Source organism: Megascapheus bottae, chromosome 11 (genome assembly GCF_031878675.1).
Source record: "Megascapheus bottae isolate mThoBot1 chromosome 11, mThoBot2.hap1, whole genome shotgun sequence".
NCBI classification, from domain to species: Eukaryota; Metazoa; Chordata; class Mammalia; order Rodentia; family Geomyidae; genus Megascapheus; species Megascapheus bottae.
Genome location: NC_143519.1, coordinates 9,882,076 through 9,900,191, shown reverse-complemented (window position 1 = coordinate 9,900,191; position 18,116 = coordinate 9,882,076). Strand labels below are relative to the sequence as shown.

At 45.6% G+C, this 18,116-nt stretch overlaps 1 protein-coding gene across 2 annotated transcripts in view; it reads left to right on the top strand.

Annotated features, from left to right (window-relative positions):
• The window catches only part of Farp1 (FERM, ARH/RhoGEF and pleckstrin domain protein 1), a 192,594-nt gene that overhangs the window by 34,608 nt on the left and 139,870 nt on the right, over positions 1-18,116 (top strand). For both annotated transcript variants that reach the window (XM_090341945.1, XM_090341946.1), the window contains exon 2: positions 5,149-5,342. In XM_090341945.1, the coding sequence (XP_090198071.1) occupies positions 5,172-5,342 (171 nt within the window). In that variant the 5' untranslated portion in view covers positions 5,149-5,171. The remainder of the gene's footprint in view (positions 1-5,148; positions 5,343-18,116) is intronic.

Here is an 18,116-nt window from a genome sequence, read left to right as displayed (position 1 = left end):
ACTTCCTTTCTCCTTCCCCATGGTCCCCTTTGTAAAATAGCTTGCATAGGTTTCAGTGTTCTGTTTTCACATAGCCTTCTTTCCTCTGACTGGGAATTGAACCCAGGGCCTCCTTCCTTCTGGGTGGCCACTGGAAAATTGAGCACATCACCAACTCTAGTTGTGTTGTTTCTTTGTTTTCAGGTGTTACAATATTCTTACAGATTTACAATTATTTTGGTCATCCTCTTGTAATAGAAAGGAGGTTAACGTTTATGAATAACTGGTTTTCATTGTTTCATTTACCACCTAGTTTTCTGCAGTTTAACCTTTAGTAGGCTTCTAGAAGGTCTTGAATAATGTTTCTCTTGATTCCCCCCTATGGAAAGCAATTGGCTGTTTCTATTTGAGTGGAACTTTATTTTGATTATTTCTTTAAGAGCGTTTGTGACCTTTAGTCCTGAGATGTGGCTCCAGTGATCAGTTGTCTTAATAATTTCTTCTGAATTTTTTTTTTTTTTTTTGCCTGTCCTGGGGCTTGAACTCTGGTTCTGGGTGCTGTCCTTGGATTCCTTTTGCTCAGGGCTAGTTCTCTACCACTTGAACCTCAGCACCTCTTCTGACTTTTTCTGTAGTTAAGTGAGATCAGAGTCTCACAGACTTTCTTGACCAAGCTGGCTTTAGATCTTAATTCTCAGATCTCAGCCTCTTGAGTAGTTAGGATTACAGGTGTGAGCCACTGGTATGCTGGTGTTTGGTCGTCGTCGTCCTCCCCTTCCTCCTCCTCCTCCTCCTCCTCCTCCTCCTCCTCCTCCTCCTCCTCCTCCTCCTCCTCCTCCTCCCCCTCCTCCTCCTCCTCCTTTTCTGGGTACAGGCCTGGTACCCCAGTCCTCCTATTTCTGCTCCCTCATGTGTGAGCAATAATTCTTGCTGCACGATTAGGATTGGGATAGAGATCTTGCTAACTTTTTGTGAAGGTCTGTTGCAGATTTTGAGAGAAATTCTTTGCAAAGCCATGAGGGCCCCTGATATGGACCTGTGCTCCGCTAGTGGGGATGCTTGCGACTTGTGTGGGTGTGCGTATGTGGGAGGACTTAGCAAATGCTTTTCTCCTACTTGCTGAGACTGAATTGTGACCTTTGTGTTCTGTAGGCCATGTGGTTTTCTCCCTCTGTGGCTTGCCTGGAGCCTTCCACCTGGGCCCCAGAAACTCTTTCCACTAGATGTTTCCACACATCTGTCCCTATTCAAGAATGCCATTGCAGGCTTGTAACTAAGGCTGTTGCACTGGATTGAGGAGTGTGTTCTGTCATTTTTTTTTTTTTTGCGCCAGTCCTGGGCCTTGAACTCAGGGCCTGAGCCCTGTCCTTGGACTTTCTCAAGGCTAGAGCTCTACCACTGGAGCCACGGCACCATTTCCAGCTTTTTTCTATGTATATGGTGCCGAGGAATAGAACCCGGGTCTTCGTGCATGCTAGGTAAACATTCTACCACTAGGCCAAACTTCCGGCCCCACGTTCTGCCATTTTTGTGTGAGAGCTGAAGGGAGACAGATTCTCTTGAGTATTTTGCTTGGTCTTTGACCTTCACTGTGTTCAGAAAGTCTTGTCTGTCTGCCTGTGCACCCCCTTCTCTCCCACTCCCATTTTAGATGTCTCCAGTCTCCCTAGAAATGGAGTTTGCATTTTTATGTGTGTTCCTTCTCGTTTCAGGGTAAATTCCAAGAGGAAGTCTTTGAGCAGGATATTTTGACAGGACAACTCTAGTATATTTTCTAAAAATCTTTGCCAAATAAAAATCTTGTTGCTATGACATCTAAGTAACTTTTCAAGGAGATCTAAACAATCTGGTTTTGCAAGCACAGCTTCTTACTTTTAGGTCTGGCATGGTCTCGTTAGTAATAATGCCCCCTTCTTTTGGACAAGTCCTCCCGGAATGCAGGCTCACAGGAAGTGAATGGAGGGCACGGGGCGCAGAGCCTGGTTAGCATTTATACCCAGCAGACAGCACTGTACGTGGGCTTACCAGTTTTATGTCAATCATCAATGGTGGTTGTCCATTTATGACTTCCCTGCATTCCTCTGACGTTCCCTTGCATTCTTCGGATGTTTAACTACAAACTTGGGGCTGGATTTATGTTTGAATTAAACAGAGATTTCCACATTCCAGCCATAGTCCATAGGCGAGTCAGAGAACAAGAAGGAAGTATGGCAACAGCCTTTCTGAGATCTCAACCCCCAGATGTAGGAATGGAGTCCTTGGAGAGCTACAGAAAGAGGAAGTGAAGGCACCAAATCCTAGCTGATCACTAACTCAGTGATATATATATATATGTGTGTGTGTACTATATATAAAATATATACATATGTCTGTGTATGTGCTGGGATTTGAACTCAGGACCTTTAACTCTTGTTTGGCTTTTTTTTTTTTTTGCCAGTCCTGGGCTTGAGCTCAGGGCCTGAGCACTGTCCTTGGACTTTCTCAAGGCTAGAGCTCTACCACTTGAGCCTCAGCACCATTTCTGGCTTTTTTCTATGTATATGGTACTGAGGAATCGAACCCGGGTCTTCATGCATGCTAGGCAAGCACTCTACCACTAGGCCAAATTCCCAGTCCTTGTTTGGCTTTTTGATCAAGGCTGGTACTCTACCACTCGAACCATGCCTCTACTACCTGCTTTTTGCAGGTTAATTGGAGCGTCTCATTTATCTGCCTGGGCTGGCTTTGAATCCCAATCCTTAGATCTCACCGCAGCTAGGATTGATTATACAAACGCTCCAGCAGTGCCCAGCATCAGTGAGAGTTTTAAATGCCAAGATAGTAGAAGTTTGCATGTGTCTAGGTCTTTGAATCTTAAGAGGAGTTGCTCCTCACTCGAGTAAGACAATAATAGGTGATGTGTTTGCAGGCAGGGCCTCTCGCCCCAGCATCTTTTCAGGGAAGAGGAGTGACATGGGAGGATGGGTCTCTGGCTGGGGTCTCTTTGACTCAGAGCAGTGGGAGGCAGAGCCACAAAGCCCAGCTTACAGGGCCTCGAAGGGACTGCCAGGTGTGCTTTGTGTCCTTTTTTTCCTGCTCATAGACTGTTAGTAGTCAGGCATTGGGGCTCCTCTGACACCTCCAGCCTGATTTTAGCCTGTTTTTGGTGAGTCATGGGCCTGAACTCAGGGCCTGGGCTGTCCCTAAGCTCTTTTGCTCAAGGCTAGTGCTCTACCATGTTAAGCTACAGCACCCCGTGGTTCATTGGAAGTCAGAATCTCACAGACTTTCTTACCTGGGCTGGCTTCAAATTACGATCCTCAGATCTCAGCCTCCTGAGTAGCTAGGACTCCAGGCAGGAGCCATGGTGCCCGGCTTGCAATGTACCTTTAACTTCTTCCTTCCCACTGGCCCTCGTTGCTGTCTCTTAACTATGCGTGTTGTCCCTGTAACTGTGCGGCCCCGCCCTGCGTGGCCTTGCCCCTTGTGTTGCCTATTCAAAGCGAGCTTAGTTCCCCTTCCTCCGCGGTGGACACACCTCTGCTTCCCATGTACCCCTTTACCCTCATCAGCTCACGTGGAAGGCTCATTACTTTGTGCTCCGAGGCATCCACACGAGTTGATTAGTAAGTATGGTCTTTAAGCAGTGGACACTGAGTTCTACTCTGCGCTAGGTCTTGTGCCCCCATTGGTTCTGTGGGATGGAGAATTTCCTGGTAAATAGACGCATCTGTGTGGATGTGGCTGTCATGTGGCGACTTTGAGGAGCCATGAACTCACAGGGGCCAGCAGCCCTTGAGCTCCGGTCCCTGTGTGGTTATGACATTTGAAATCTATTTATTTAACCAATAGCAGGGTTTGATCTCAAGGACTTGCACTTGTTTAGGGGAATGCTTTACTGTTTGAGCCAGGCCTCTAGACATGTCTTTTCGTGGTTGTTTTGGAGATGGTGTAGTCTCTTGGACTTTTCTGCCGAGGCTGGCCTAGAACTGGAGATCCTTTGGCCCTCAGCCCCCTGAGAAGGAAGGATTACTGGAATGAGCCACCCAGCTGAGGATGTAGCATTTGAACTGAGGGTTAAGGCCATGTTAGAAGCTTCTAGGTGAAGAGAAAGGATATGGTCAGCCAGGGAGCATCCTGCATGTGAAGCCCTAGAACAAGACTGAGGTACTGGGAGGAGAGGCAAAGAATCACAAACCACTTGACAGCCTAGACCTGAGGGGATTGCTGTGGTTTTAGGAGCATCCCTTTGTGGGTACTCTGGTATGGGGCGGTGGGGAAGTAGGCCTGTTGGGGTGTGGTATGGGGGGGGAAGGGCCAGGAAGAAATGGATTGAGATGTTATTGTAATAGAAATGCAGAGAGAAGCTCTAGCTTTCATCGTCCACATCAGATTACAAGCTGGAGAGACATAGAGTGTGTTTATCCAGTTATCTATGTGCTTAGTGTATGTCTGTGTCCCTACAAGGTAATTAATGGATGCTAATGATAGGGCCTAGGCACCATTTATCATCTTCCCACCAGACTCAGTCTCTGCCAGCTTCCATGCGAAAGGTAGAGCCTAGTTTAGAATATTCAGAATAGAAACACAGAATAATCTGTGCGGAACACAACTGAGTCTGTAGTATGAATAATGACGTGCTGACTATGAAAATAGACAGGGCTAAAACATGCAGCATCATGCAAAGTTATGCAAATAACTTTGCAATATGATTTGCATGCCCGAAGGTGACATTGTAAACATGAGCTAGAGGCTGCCATCTGCAGTTGCTGTAGGGGGCAGAGAGTGGACAGTCAGCATTCTTACTTGGGTATGTTCCCAAAACAAGGAAGAACAGCAAGAGTTCCTCAGTGAGCCAGGGATGGTAATTGTTGCCTGTAATCTTATTTACTTGGGAACTGGGGAGTGGGAGGATGGTAGATCGAGGCCAGACTGTGTAAAAAGCTTGCAAGATCAGTACAGAGTCTGGAAATGCTAGCGCGAGCCTGCCATCCCAGCCACGCAGGAGGCAGCTACAGAAGGATTCGGGTCCACTGATCTGGCAAAAAGCCAGATCAGTTTGAAAAAACAGAAAGGGCTGTGGCATAGCAGTAGTGGATCTGCCTATCACGAGGCCCTGAGTTCAAATCCCTATACTGCCACAAAAATAAAGGGTTCTGATGTATTTTTTTTTCTCACTGCTCTCTGCAGAGTTGATATAAGCTGCTTTCATCATGGGAGAAATAGAGCAGAAGCCTACCCCCGGCTCACGACTGGGGGCCCCGGAGAATTCGGGGATAAGCACCTTGGACCGTGGACAGAAGCCACCCCCCACTCCATCAGGGAAACTCATGTCCATCAAAATCCAGATGCTGGATGACACCCAGGAAGCATTTGAAGTTCCGGTAAGTTGGGCTACGTCCATCCCATTTCCAGAGAGCTGAGGTGCTCAAGGGCGTGTGGGGAGGATGTGGGCATGGAGTCTGCGCGAGAACACCCGCCCCCCCCCCAGCCCCCCCCTCTTCCTCTCATCATAATCATATGCCGCTCACCTCGTCTGGTTTGAGCGGTTCACATTTCAGATCTGTGTATGAACTGCTGTACAGTGACATAAATGGCCTCGCCAGTAGAGTTTTAACAGAATCTCCATGCATCAGTACATGCAATTAGTGTTTGTACTTTATGTGCAAAGGATACCATGCGTGTATGGCCTGTGTTAGGTGTACAGATATGTGCAATCCTTTAGATTTGAATTGGAGGAAAGAATGACCATGTGTGTGTGTGTGTGTGTCTGTCTGGGGCTTTCAAAGCCAGGGACAGACTTGTGAACACACCTGTTCTTGGGGTGCAGACAGTCCATCCATTATTCCCGCCGGCTAGTGTGACTGAAATTTAATAGCCAGCATTATATTCAATGATGGTAGAAACCCATCATTTAATCATTTATGGGATATGATTCAATAAATTACATTTATTTCAAAAGAACATTGTTGAGGGTGTGAATTATGTGTCTCAGGGAAGGATAGAGCTGAGAATACCTATGTGTATAACCACTGATTTCTTGTGCATTGCAGACAACTTTTGTGCCTTTCTAATTTCCTATCTTCTAAGGACCTTGGGATACCTTATGTACTGGTAAATGGAGCCACTACTAATTTTCTGGAACTGTAAAATCACTGAAAAAAGTATTCTACCTCCTCTGAGAATTAGGCCTTTTGGAATATCTGCTTCCCTCCCCCCTCTCTACCCCAAGTTTTTCTCTGACTTGCCAGACTGGTCCGGTGAGGTATGGAGTTTCCTGGTTTCTTATTAGGTCAGTCATTTTAGGGGCCTAGAGCCCAGTCTCTAACAGCTAGCAGTGATTTTATTTACTTATTTATTTATTTTGGTGCCAGTCCTGAGCCTTGAATTCTGGGGCTTGGGCATTGTCTCTGGGTTTCTTTTGCTCAAGGATGGCACTCTGCCACTTAAATCACAGCTCCACTTGCAGGTTTTTTTGGTAGTTTATGGAGATGCAAGTCTCACGGACTTTCCTGCTTGGGCTGGCTTCAAACCTCGCTCCTCAGATCTCAGCCTACTGAGTAGCTAGGGCTACAGGTGTGAGCCACCAGCAAGCAGACCTGCTTTATTTTTATAGCCCCAGCATACGCTGTAGCACTGGTAGATAGTTGATGCGGATGTTTGCTGACTGAATGTGGAGAACAAATTTATTTAACAAGTAGAACTTTAGAATCACTTAGTTTTTACCATCTCCTCCCCTTCATTTTTTATTTTTACTTTTCTAATTTGGTCAGAATGTTCTGTCTCAACCCATGGGCAACAGATGTGTTTCTGGCTTACTATCGAAAGGCAGATATCAGCGTTTCTATGGATGGAGCTGTTTTTAAGTCGCTGCCTTGGGCTCTTTAAGAACAGCTGGAGTCTGGCCATTCCACAGCTGGAAGCCATCAGGCTTGTCCGTGATTCAGTCATTGCTTGGGGTTGGAGGAGAGTGGCTGAGGATCACAGAGACCCAGTTTCCTATAATTGCTGTAAAATCTTACCCCACCACTTTTTGCTGTGATTTCATCAAGGCCAAGTGTGTTTGACCCTGGAAACAATCTACCCTCCCGTGCTGGAAGAGCCTCAAGTGAGCAGATACTCGATGCAGAAAAGAAACTCCAGGGTACGGCTCTGGAGTTAGTTCCCTTGTGTGGCCTTCTCTGAGTCCTGCCTCTCTGGGGATTGGGACTTGTGGTTTTTCCTACCCCTTTTGTTTTAATATGCAGGGAGGTGGGCAAAGTAATGGATTTCCATACAGATTTCTTCAGCACTTCCTAGGGTGCAAAGAAACAAATGACACTCCCTGCAGTTTGTTTCCTTTTTTTTTTTGGCCAGTCCTGGGCTTGAGCTCAGGGCCTGAGCACTGTCCTTGGACTTTCTCAAGGCTAGAGCTCTACCGCTTGAGCCTCAACACCACTTCCAGCTTTTTTCTATGTATGTGGTACTGAGGAATCGAACCTGGGTCTTCATGCATGCTAGGCAAGCACTCTACCACGAGGCCAAACTCCCAGCCCTTGTTTCCCTTCTTATTTGAGGCCTTTAGAAATATTGTTATGAAAGAGGTTAAACTTTGGAAATGCCAGGGCTGTGAGTGCCAGGCTTTTCTAACCACAGCGAGTGCCACAAACAAACACCTTTCCTGGGTGAACTTGGATACTCTTTATAGATTGGAAAATTTCAAAGCCCCATCTCTATGGGTTTGCATGGGGTGTTATCTTTATGAGGCACAGTGGGTCATGAGCACTGGGAAGGGTTAATAAACCCATCCCAGCCAGGCCACTTCTTAGGTGTCCACCAGGTCTTAGGTGTCCGGCCCTCACGACCTTCTCGTACACAAACACCGTTCCAGTGAGTTTGCAGAAGCAGATGGCGTCTCCTCCTGTTGGCCTTGTTGCTGGAGAAGAGCAGAGGACATAAAGCACAGCAGGCCTGGTGATCATGCTTGTGGAGATGCTTTGGTGACAGGAAGTTGCCTCTTATCTGTGGCAGGGTTGGTACTGGAGGTAGTGGCAGGCAGTCAGAGGGCCAGCATCAGGGGCATCAGGCACATAGCCTCAGGCAGGACATTATCCCTGTCCCTTTCCAGGCCTCGAATCTTGTTACTAACATGGCAAAGCATTCATAGCTGGTGTCCGCTGATGGTGGGTTCAGAATGGATTTTTTTTCCCCCCTCCTAGTCCTAGGGCTTGAACTGAGGGCCTGAGCACTGTCCTTGGGTTTTCCTCAAGGCCAGCACTCTATCACTTGAGCCACAGCACCACTTCTGGCTTTTTCTCTGTATGTGGTACTCAGGTCTTTGTGCATGGTAGGCAAGCACCCTCTGCCACGAGGCCCAACTCGTAGCCAGAATGGATGTTTTAGTTGAAGAAGCCTGGCAGAAATCAGGAGCCTTCGCTGATGCCAAAGCCTGGACCCCTTCTCAACCATAGCCTCATGTTTTATCTGCGTGTGCTAGAAACTTCTCTGATATGTTTGCCTGCATAATGTGGCAGGTGGAACTCTGAGGAGGAAGATCACTCGGGTTCTTGTCCTCATGGAGGCCTGTGCCCCTGGCTGTCATAGTTAACTTCCGATCTTTCTGCGCTCACCAGAGTTGTGTGAGGGGCCTGGTGCCATCTGCTGGGAGAGCAGAACAGACGTGGGACTCTGCAGGAAGAACTTCTCAGGGTCCTCCTGGGGTCTGCAACCAGGTGAGGCCCACAGGCCCCTCAAACCATGGCGTCTGCACACCAACTCCCTCTTCTGTGAGCTTCCTGGCCTCCCTAGCTTACTTTCCTTCAAGTTCCTATTACTTTCTTCTAATTAGCTTTGGGATCTTGTCTCCAGTCCACCTCTCACTAATGATTTCCTTCTCCAGCCTGATACCCAGACTTGATTTCCTTATCTGTAAAATGAGGTGTTTGGTCCACATGGTATTAAAAAGCTTCCCCCCCTCCCTCCCCCTTTCTGGTTTTATGGGAAGTTAGGGCCCTATATTGGTATCCTTGTCATGAATATACATACATATATATGCATATGTATATATTTTTTACATTAAAATTTTTTATATATGCATATGTATATATTTTTTTACATTAAATTTTTTTGTGTATACTAGTCCTAAGGCTTGAACTAAGGGCCTAGGCACTGTTCCTGACCTTCTTTTGCTCACTGGAACTGCAGCTCTACTTCTGGCTTTTTGGTGGTTAATTAGAGATAAGTGTCTCATGGATTTTCCTGCCTAGGCTGGCTTTGAACCACGATCCTCAGATCTCAGTTTCCTGAGCCACCAGTACCCAGCATGAATAATTTTTTATGACTGCCTTTGGGAATGCCCCAGGTACATTGTAAACTCCTCAGGGAGTTATTAATCTAAAAAGAAGGGCCCCAAAAGTCTGATCAGACATGAGTTACTGTGTACCTACGAAGCTCTGGACAAAATACCTGCCCAGGATAAACAGTGTGATTTCTGGTATTGAGAGTGGTGATGATGTAGCTTGGATGTTTGAGAAACATTGGGTACCACCTCCCTTTAGCCCCCACCCCCTTCTGCTTGGCAGCCAGGGCTGAGGTCTGTATCCTGTGATGGCAGGAGATAGATGACAGAAGGAAGCCAGGTATTTTCTTAGTAAGACACTATTAATGAAAGATTCAAGTTCGTGACAGTCAGAGAGGACCTGAAATTGTAAAGAAAAACCATTACTTGGCTTGTCACAAGAGAGACCACATAGGAATTTTTTGCTGGCGGCAAAATTGCCTGTGCTCCCCAAGACCTAATTAGGAGTGTTGTAAAGTCAAGTTTTAAATGATTAAACAGGAGTTTCATTTTATTACCTTTTGAAATGAAACGGGCCTTTCATTTCTTCAGTTCTCACTGAGGCTGGGCGGGACAGCAGTAGAGAATTGTCCTTCCCTGGGCTGGGAGGGTGGAGATCTGGCATCTTGCCCCTGAGCGCAGCAAAAGAGATGGGCAGAAGCCGTCTTTTTTTGTGTTTCTTTTAGTTTTTTCCTGGGATAGCATGGGTTGATGACTTTAAGCCTGACTCTTGTTTACTGGGCAACCTTGTCATTATAAAAACCTTTGCTTTCCTCTATCTTTGGTTAAAAAAATTTTTTTTTATGTGTGTGTGTGTGTGTGTGTGTGTGTGTGTGTGTGTGTGTATTGGTATTAGAGCTTGAACTCAGGGCATAGGTGCTGTCCTTTAACTTTTTTTTGCCAATCCTGAGGCTTGAACTTAGGGCCTGGACCCTGTCCCTGAGCTTCTTTTGCTCAAGGCCAGAGCTCTACTGATTGAGCAATAGTGCCACTTCTTGCTTTTTCTTGAGTAGTTTCCTGGAGATATAAGTCCCATGGAAATATTTTTTCTTTAGAGTTTGTCTCCACTTTTCTGCTTATCTGTTTGTCTGCTTTTTGTCTGTTTGCTTACTTACTCAATAAAGCTCTACCAAGAAAAGGCAACAAATAAATAAATAAATAAAATAAAATAAAATAATAAAAAAGTCTCGCGGACCTTGGCCGGGTTGCCTTCAAACTCCATCCTCAGATCTTAGCCTTCTGAGTAGCCTGGATTACAGGTGTGAGCCACTGGCAGGCACTCTGTTCTCTTACTTTCTTTTCTGTTCAAGGCTGATGGTCTATAACTGGAGCCACAGCTCCACTTACAACATTTTGGTGGTTAATTAGAGGTAAGAGTCTCATGGACTCTTTTTCTGCCTGGGCTGACTTTGAACTGCCATCCTTTTATATCTGCTTCTGGAGTAGATGGGACTACAGGTGTACTTAGTGGTAGAGGTTAGACCTAACTAAAATTTAATTGGGCCTTTGAAAGCTGAAAGAGATTTGAGAGCCCAGAGCACATGCAGCCTCAGGCAGTAGGGAATTTCACATGTTCAGTGGGCTTTGAAAAAACAAGTTCATATTTTCTTTTCCTTATCAGTGTTGTTTTTGGCTCGTTCAGGCAGCCAAGTTTCTGAAATAGTATTAATGTTCGCTTTGACTGGCCGTTTCTGCATTTTAGTTAACTTTGAGTAATAGATGGTGCTTCTCTGCATCTGGCCTCTTGAGATTAAATGGAAAGGGTTATTTTAACAGAATAAAAATGTGTGTGTATTTTTTTAAATTTCATAAATCATTCCAGTGAAATCCAGTTAGCTTTCCTTTTTGGCTCCTTCGAAGCAGAAAGTTGAATTTGAATGTTGGCTTAGAAAGTCTATGTGGGACCTTTTCAACTTTAGCTCTGACTCCTCAGATCAAAGGCAGTTAGTTATATGCTCTGAAATGAGCAGAGCAGTTCTTTAACACATGTTTGCTATTTTCTCTCCGAAAGAAAGAAAAGTCACTCTGTATAACCTAATAAATGAAAAGACTCAAGTGTAATTAAAAATGTCCATATTTGACATTAAAATGGTCCATATTCTGAAAAAAACAAAATGAAACAAAAAAAGTAAGAAAACTAAGAACCTGGGGACGGGAGTTTGGCCTAGTGGTAGAGTGCTTACCTAGCATGTACGAAGACCTGGGTTTGATTCCTTGGTACCACATGCATAGAAAAAAGCTGAAAGTGGTGCTGAGGCTCAAGCTCTAGCCTTGAGAAAGTCCAAGGACAGTGCTCAGGCCCAGGACTGGCAAAAAACCAAACCAAACCAAACCAAACCAAAACAAAACAAAAACAACAAAAACCAAACTAAGAACCTGAGGTCTTTTTTTTCCCTCCTGTAAATGGAAATAATAAATTGTCTTAATTGTGTTGAAGAATAGACTGGGAAAGAGGGAGCTAGGGGCCTGGTGAATGCAGACTTCAGGGCCCAGGGTGAGGCAGAAGTGCAGATGGTGTGGAGAAATACCTTGCACCACTCAGGAAAATGAGTCTTTTCATTCTCCTTTTCCTGTGACTTCAGATCTATGTTTTTCCTGGAACAGAGTGGACACCTGTTGTCACAGCAAGCCCACGGCAACACTGTTCACGAGCGCACACCTGGGGCAGGTGTGCCTTGCACATGCTTCCTATAGCTTTCCGGGGAAATCACATCAGATGTGAGCTTTCTCTGGCCGGTGGCACTTTACCTAAAGTGGACATGAGGCCCAAGAAGGCCTTGGGGACAAAGGGCTGGCTGTCTGCAGGGCCGTAGACACCTCCTCAGAGCTTGGTGGACTTCAGCCTCTGTGGGCTTCTGCCCCATCCCCTGTAAAATGGACAGGGACATTCTTCTAGGCAGAAACTTAAAAAGGAAAAGGTTATGTACAGTTTAGGTGATGTATAAGGGATTATAGTCAGGTAATGAGTGTATTAAAAAATTTGTACTTCTTTCTTTTTATTGTTATTATAGAGGTAATGTGGAGAGGGGTTATAGTTATGTAACTCAGATAAAGAGTACTTTTTTTTTTTTTTTTTTTTTTTGCCAGTCCTAGGCTTGGGCTCAGGGCCTGAGCACTGTCCCTGGATTTTCTCAAGGCTAGAGCTCTACCACTTGAGCCCCAGCACCACTTCTGGCTTTTTTCTATGTATGTGGTACCGAGGAATCGAACCTGGGTCTTCGTGCATGCTAGGCAAGCACTCTACCACTAGGCCAAACTCTCGGCCAAGAGTATTTTTTTTTTTTTTTTGGACAGTGTCATGCCTTCCCTTGCTCTCTCCCATTTTTTTCCTCCTATCCCCACCTACAAGTTGTGTAGTTTATTTTCAGCCTAGTGTCTGGTGAGCACCTCTGCTGTAGTCGTGTATATTTTGTTCCTCCATTTCCATGCCCTGCCTTCCCCTTTCTCCCTATAGACAAATGAGCAAGACAGTAAGAAAACAAAAACAATAAAGAATAAACCTCTTGTTTTCATTTTCTGGCATCCATTTTGATAAATATTATTTTATATGATCAGACATTGTGCCTTTGTGTTCTCCCATAAGGGCTTCCTTCTTTGGTCTCATTGCTTATGAATGCCCAGAATCTTGTATCGTTGATCATATCCTGGTGTTTTTTGGATCTAGCTTATGCATATGAGAGAACATATGTGCCATTTGTCTCCGAGGGTGCAGAAACTTTATACGCAGGGGGTCCTGGGCAGTGTGCTTAGCTGTGTGTCCTTTGTGGCCCTATGTGACAGAGATCTTCATATTTCCATTTGAAAGTATATATGAAACATTGTGTGACTACATTAGACCAGTTCTAAACCTTTGCTGTGTTTTAGTAGTCTTCTGACTTGCCTTCTGTCTGGGCATTTAAGTTGGTCATGATGGCTTTAAACATAGGGAACAAGTTCTCTAAAGATAGGGAACAAGTCACTGAATCTGGGATTTTTCTTCTGTAGAATGGACATATGAAAAGAACAATTGTAAAAGGCAAAAGATCAAGACCTCCTAGTTTCCTCATTTGTGTGAACAGGAAGTTGGACCAGATTTTTTTTTGGGGGGGGGTGGAAATATGATCTTGGAAACATGATAAGGTTCCACAAATATTAACTGACATGAGGCCAGGTGCTGCTGGTGATAAGAAAGACGGCATTCTATGTGCCGGGGCTGTGCACTTGATGGCCCAGACCTTCTTATGACAAATACCTTCCTGTAGGTGACATGAAAGGGCCAACTGGGGGTAAAGGCACTGTTTTGTTTTTTTGTTTTTAAATGGCTAGAGAACCTGTGTGGTGGGCGTGGGTAACCCCTGTCAGCCTTAGATAGTGAAGTGATTTGGAGTGGATATGTATTTGGCTAAAGAACCTGTATTTTACCTGCTCTGTTACACTGCTGTGGGCCCTAAGGAGCTGATGGATAATACAGTGCTCCTGTTTTACCTGTAACAGGTGCTCTTACATGGAAGGATGTTCGGCCCAGGGCAAGCCCAACGATTGTGGTGTTGCTTGTGCACAGTGGTGACAGACAAGGGCCTAGGGCCGGGCCCTGGAGTTGCAGGAAGAGTACCAGGAAGTTGCTGACAGGTGCAAGGAAAAATCAGGAAGTGGAATTGATGGGTACCGGTGGATGAAGCAGGAAACAACAGGGAGGGGCGACCACACATAGTCCTTGGACACTGAGTGGCATCTCCCCTCCCTCACCAGGGCCAACCAATAGCCTTTGAGTCTGTCTTTATCATGGTAGAGCATTGCTAATGTTGCTAATAAAGGACATTGCTTTATATTTATTTATTTGTAAATACGGGGCTTGAACTTAGGTCTTCGTGCTGTCATTTGGCCTGACACGATTTGAGCTATGCCTCCAGTTATACTTTTTCCTAGCTAATTGGACACAACTCTCTTTGATTGGTTGTCTAGGCTGGCTTCAAATGGAGATCCTTGGATCTCAGCCTTCTGAGTGGCCAGGACTACAGACGTGAGCCACCGCGTCTAACTACCATGCTTTGTATTTGGTGCTGCAAGTTAACTTTGGAGATTTGTAGTGATTATGTAAATGCTATCCACTGGAAGTGGCCCAGTAAAGTTCGATTGCTCAGTTCTAACTTTTTCTTTTTGCCAGTCAGTCCTGGTCTTGAACTCAGGGCCTGCAAGGCTAGAGCTCTACCACGTGAGCCCTTTGTTTGGTTTTTTAAGACAAGATTTCATTTTGTAGGCCAGCCTGGAACTCCCAGTCCTGTAGCCTCATCCTGAGCAACCACAGAGTTCACCCTGCTGCAGAAGTGTGTACACATCACCAAGGCCCCTCTGCTTAGAAGATGACCACGCTTCTGCCTCACAGAGATCATTCAGGCCATGAGGCTGGGGCTCCCTGTAACTCATCGCCACGTCCTCCCCTGCTTTCCCCCATAAAATCACTGCCCCTGGAGCCGGGAGTTTGGCCTAGTGATAGAGTGCTTGCCCTGGGTGCTTGCCTAGCAAGCCCAAAGACCCGGGTTCAGTTCCTCAGTACCACATACATAGAAAAAGCCAAAAGTGGTGCTATGGCTCAAGTGGTAGAGCTCTGGCCTTGAGAAAGCCCAAGGACAGTGCTCAGGCTCTGGGTTCAAGCCCCGAGACTGGCAAGAAACACTGACTGTGCATCCTCAATCCTGCTGCCTGTGAGGCATGCTTCCCATGACTGGTGCTTACAAAATGCCTGGAAACGCTGGGATTAGGCACTTGCGGGTATCCATTCATGGACCATGGACCAGCTTGTTGGTAGGATTCAAAGGGGGAAGAAAAGGAACTGTTTCCATGGTGATTATATAGAGGAGTCGAAACAAAACTTACTGTGAACCACCTTCTCCTTTCATTGCATTCCATTGTTCTCCTAAGTGCCTACGTGACATTCTTTATTAGATCCATCAAGCGGGGTGTGTGGCTTCACAGCACAGGCCGACAGTGGCGTTTCCCCCTTCACTACCCAGTGTAGCCTTGTTGAACAGCTCATCATGCCAGGCGCAGGGCGCTGGGCATGGCCCTACGTGGTGACCACGTGACCCCGCTGTTTGGAAGCACACCACTGCTCTGATCAAGGTCTTGTGGTTTGTTAGAGTCTCCTCTACTGTCACCTCAAATGAGGAGCCTTTGGGAACTGGGAATTGCCCAAACCCCTTAGGAAAATGGAATTTTCTTCTTGTTTTTCCCTTTTCCTCCCCTTTGAAGGGCAGACTCTCTCTGAGGGAGAATTCCCTCCCTTAGGTTAGCACCCTCCATTTAGCTTCTCTTTGGAAGGTTCCAGAGACACATGAAGGCTTCAAAAAGAAAGTTCTCATTTTCTTCAGAAAACTGGTTCAACAGAAACCTGCAGCCCTCCGGCACCCTGCCAGCCCGGCGCTGTTGAGAGAAACCTTCTGTGGCTACAGATTGCATTGCATAGCTTCCAATCCTATTTTTGCCTTCTTGTCTGGCTGTAAAAATGGAAGGCCAGGGGCCTGGAGGATTGGTTTTGTTTTGGGCATTGTTGGATGGTACACAAAGTACTGGGTGAGTGCAAGTGCTTTTATTTAGTCTGTCCTAAAGCCACGTGAAAATCCTGCTGGTGACATTTTTCCACTGTGGAATTGAAAGGAGGTTTCCCTCCCTCTCCCCCTCCCCCATCGTGGTTTTTTTTTTTTTTTTTTTTTTTTTTCCCCTGGGCTAATCTCTCACTCAGAGGTTGAGTTTGGCATTTGTTGATCTATAATGTATGAGTTTGTTGTAGCTGCTATAACAAGCATCACAGATGATGTTAAAGGAATGTGTTGTCTCCCATGTCTGCACACAGGAGGTGTGAGATCAGGGAGCCTTGGCTGAAGGAAGGGTTGCTGTCCCAGCCATTCCTTCTGAGAGTAAGGAGGAAGGTCTTGATTGGACCTTTTCTCCCAGCTTGCTGGCCATCTGGGATTTTTTTGTTTTTAGATGTGTCACTCTATCACTTGCCTTCATCTTCAGACGTTTTCTTGCTGTGTTTCTGGCATCACATTTCCCTAATTAATAAGAACAAGGTCACAGGAGAGCCCTTTTTCATGACTGCAAAGACTTTCGCAAATGATGCCACATTCATAGGTCCTGGCTAAGGCCCTCACAATTTTGGGGGACTGTTGATAAGACCAAGGAAGCTGAACTTGGCATTCCTCAGGCAAGCAGGATGCAGATATATTGTCTACAGGCCACTATGGGTCTTGAACCAGGAAAGAAGATCCTTTCGGATGGTTGAGTGCTATAGAAATGGAAGGAAGGAAGTTTCAGCACTCTCAGTTGGGTCTTTCAATGAGAAGAACAAAGTCACAGATGTGAGACCATTGAAAGCAGAGGGGATTCCACCCTGCCCTTCCCACTCCGGGTGGGCTTCAGGTGGGGAAATTCAGTGTGAAGACATCATTGCTCCCTTATCACTGCTGGTCCTGGGGCTTGAACTCTGTGCCTGGGCACCATCCCTGAGTTTCTTTTGCTCAAGGCCAGCACTGTACCACCTGAGCCACAGCACCACTTCCAGTTTGCTTGCTTGCTTGCTTATTTATTTATTTATTTTTGTATGGTTTATTGGCAATAAGAGTCTCACAGACTTTCCTGCCTAGGTTGGCCTTGAACTGCGATCCTGAGATCGCAGCCTCCTGAGTAGTTAGGACCACAGGCCTGGGCCACCAGAGCTTGCTTGTCCACAGACTCAGCAAAAGACCCTCATTCTTCCATTGCTTCAGCAAGAATAATTATGAAAAGTGAAGACAAACAGGACAGAGCCCTGGGCCTTATTCCATCATTCTGAGGGGTCTGGTGTATTTTTGTGTTAATGTTTTTTCTCTCCCTCCTTGGAAGAAGCTATTTCTTCCTTTAGATAAAGTGGACCCCCCCTTCCTACCCCATAACAATCTCCTACTCTGCTTCAGGCCCAAGCAGTGTGAAAATATTTTCTTTCAAGTCATGCAAACATATACACACATGTATGTGTGAATATCTTTCTTTTTCCATCGCCAATGTATTATAGACAACTTCCCAGGTTTGGAGATATTAATCTTAACTCATTCTTCTTAACAGCTTCTTAATAGGCATAGTTTAAATAAGCTGTAATTCATTTAATTCATCTCCTGTTGATGGACACTTGAGATCTTTCCAAGGTTTTCATGCCAGTACAGATAGCCTTATACATAACATAACTTCTTTTTTGTTGTTGTTGTTGTGGGACTTAAACTCAGGACCTAGGACTTGTCCCTGGCTCGGCTCTGCCACTCTGAGTTACAGTGCCACTTTTGGTTTTCTGGTGGTTAATTGGAGATTAGAGTCTCACAGACTTTCTTGTCTGGGCTGGCTTTGAACCATGATCCTCAGATTTTAGTCTCCTGCGTAGCTAGGATTACAGGCGTGAGCCACTGGAGCCTGGCAACATAATATATTTTTTTTTCTTTTTTGCCAGTCCTGGGGCTTGAACCCAGGGCCTGGGCACTGTCCTTGGATACTTTTCTTTTTTTTTTTTCTGCTCAAGGTTAGTGTTCTGCCACTTGAACCATAGCTTTTTCTGTGTATGTGGTATCGAGAATTGAACAGGGCTTCATGCATGCTTAGGTGAGCAGTCTACCGCTAGGCTACGTTCCCAGCATAATATAACTTCTTAGGAACACATTTTTGTTTTCTTTCCCTCAGGAGCTTGTGCACAACTCTAACAAAGCACCACATCTAGAGAGTGGCAGATACCTTGTAGAAGAGATATTTTTCTGTGCTATTAGAAATGTAGGAGCTAAATGTAAGTTATGAATAAAATATTAGGAAATCCAAACTAAGAGTATATTTAAAAAATGTGATG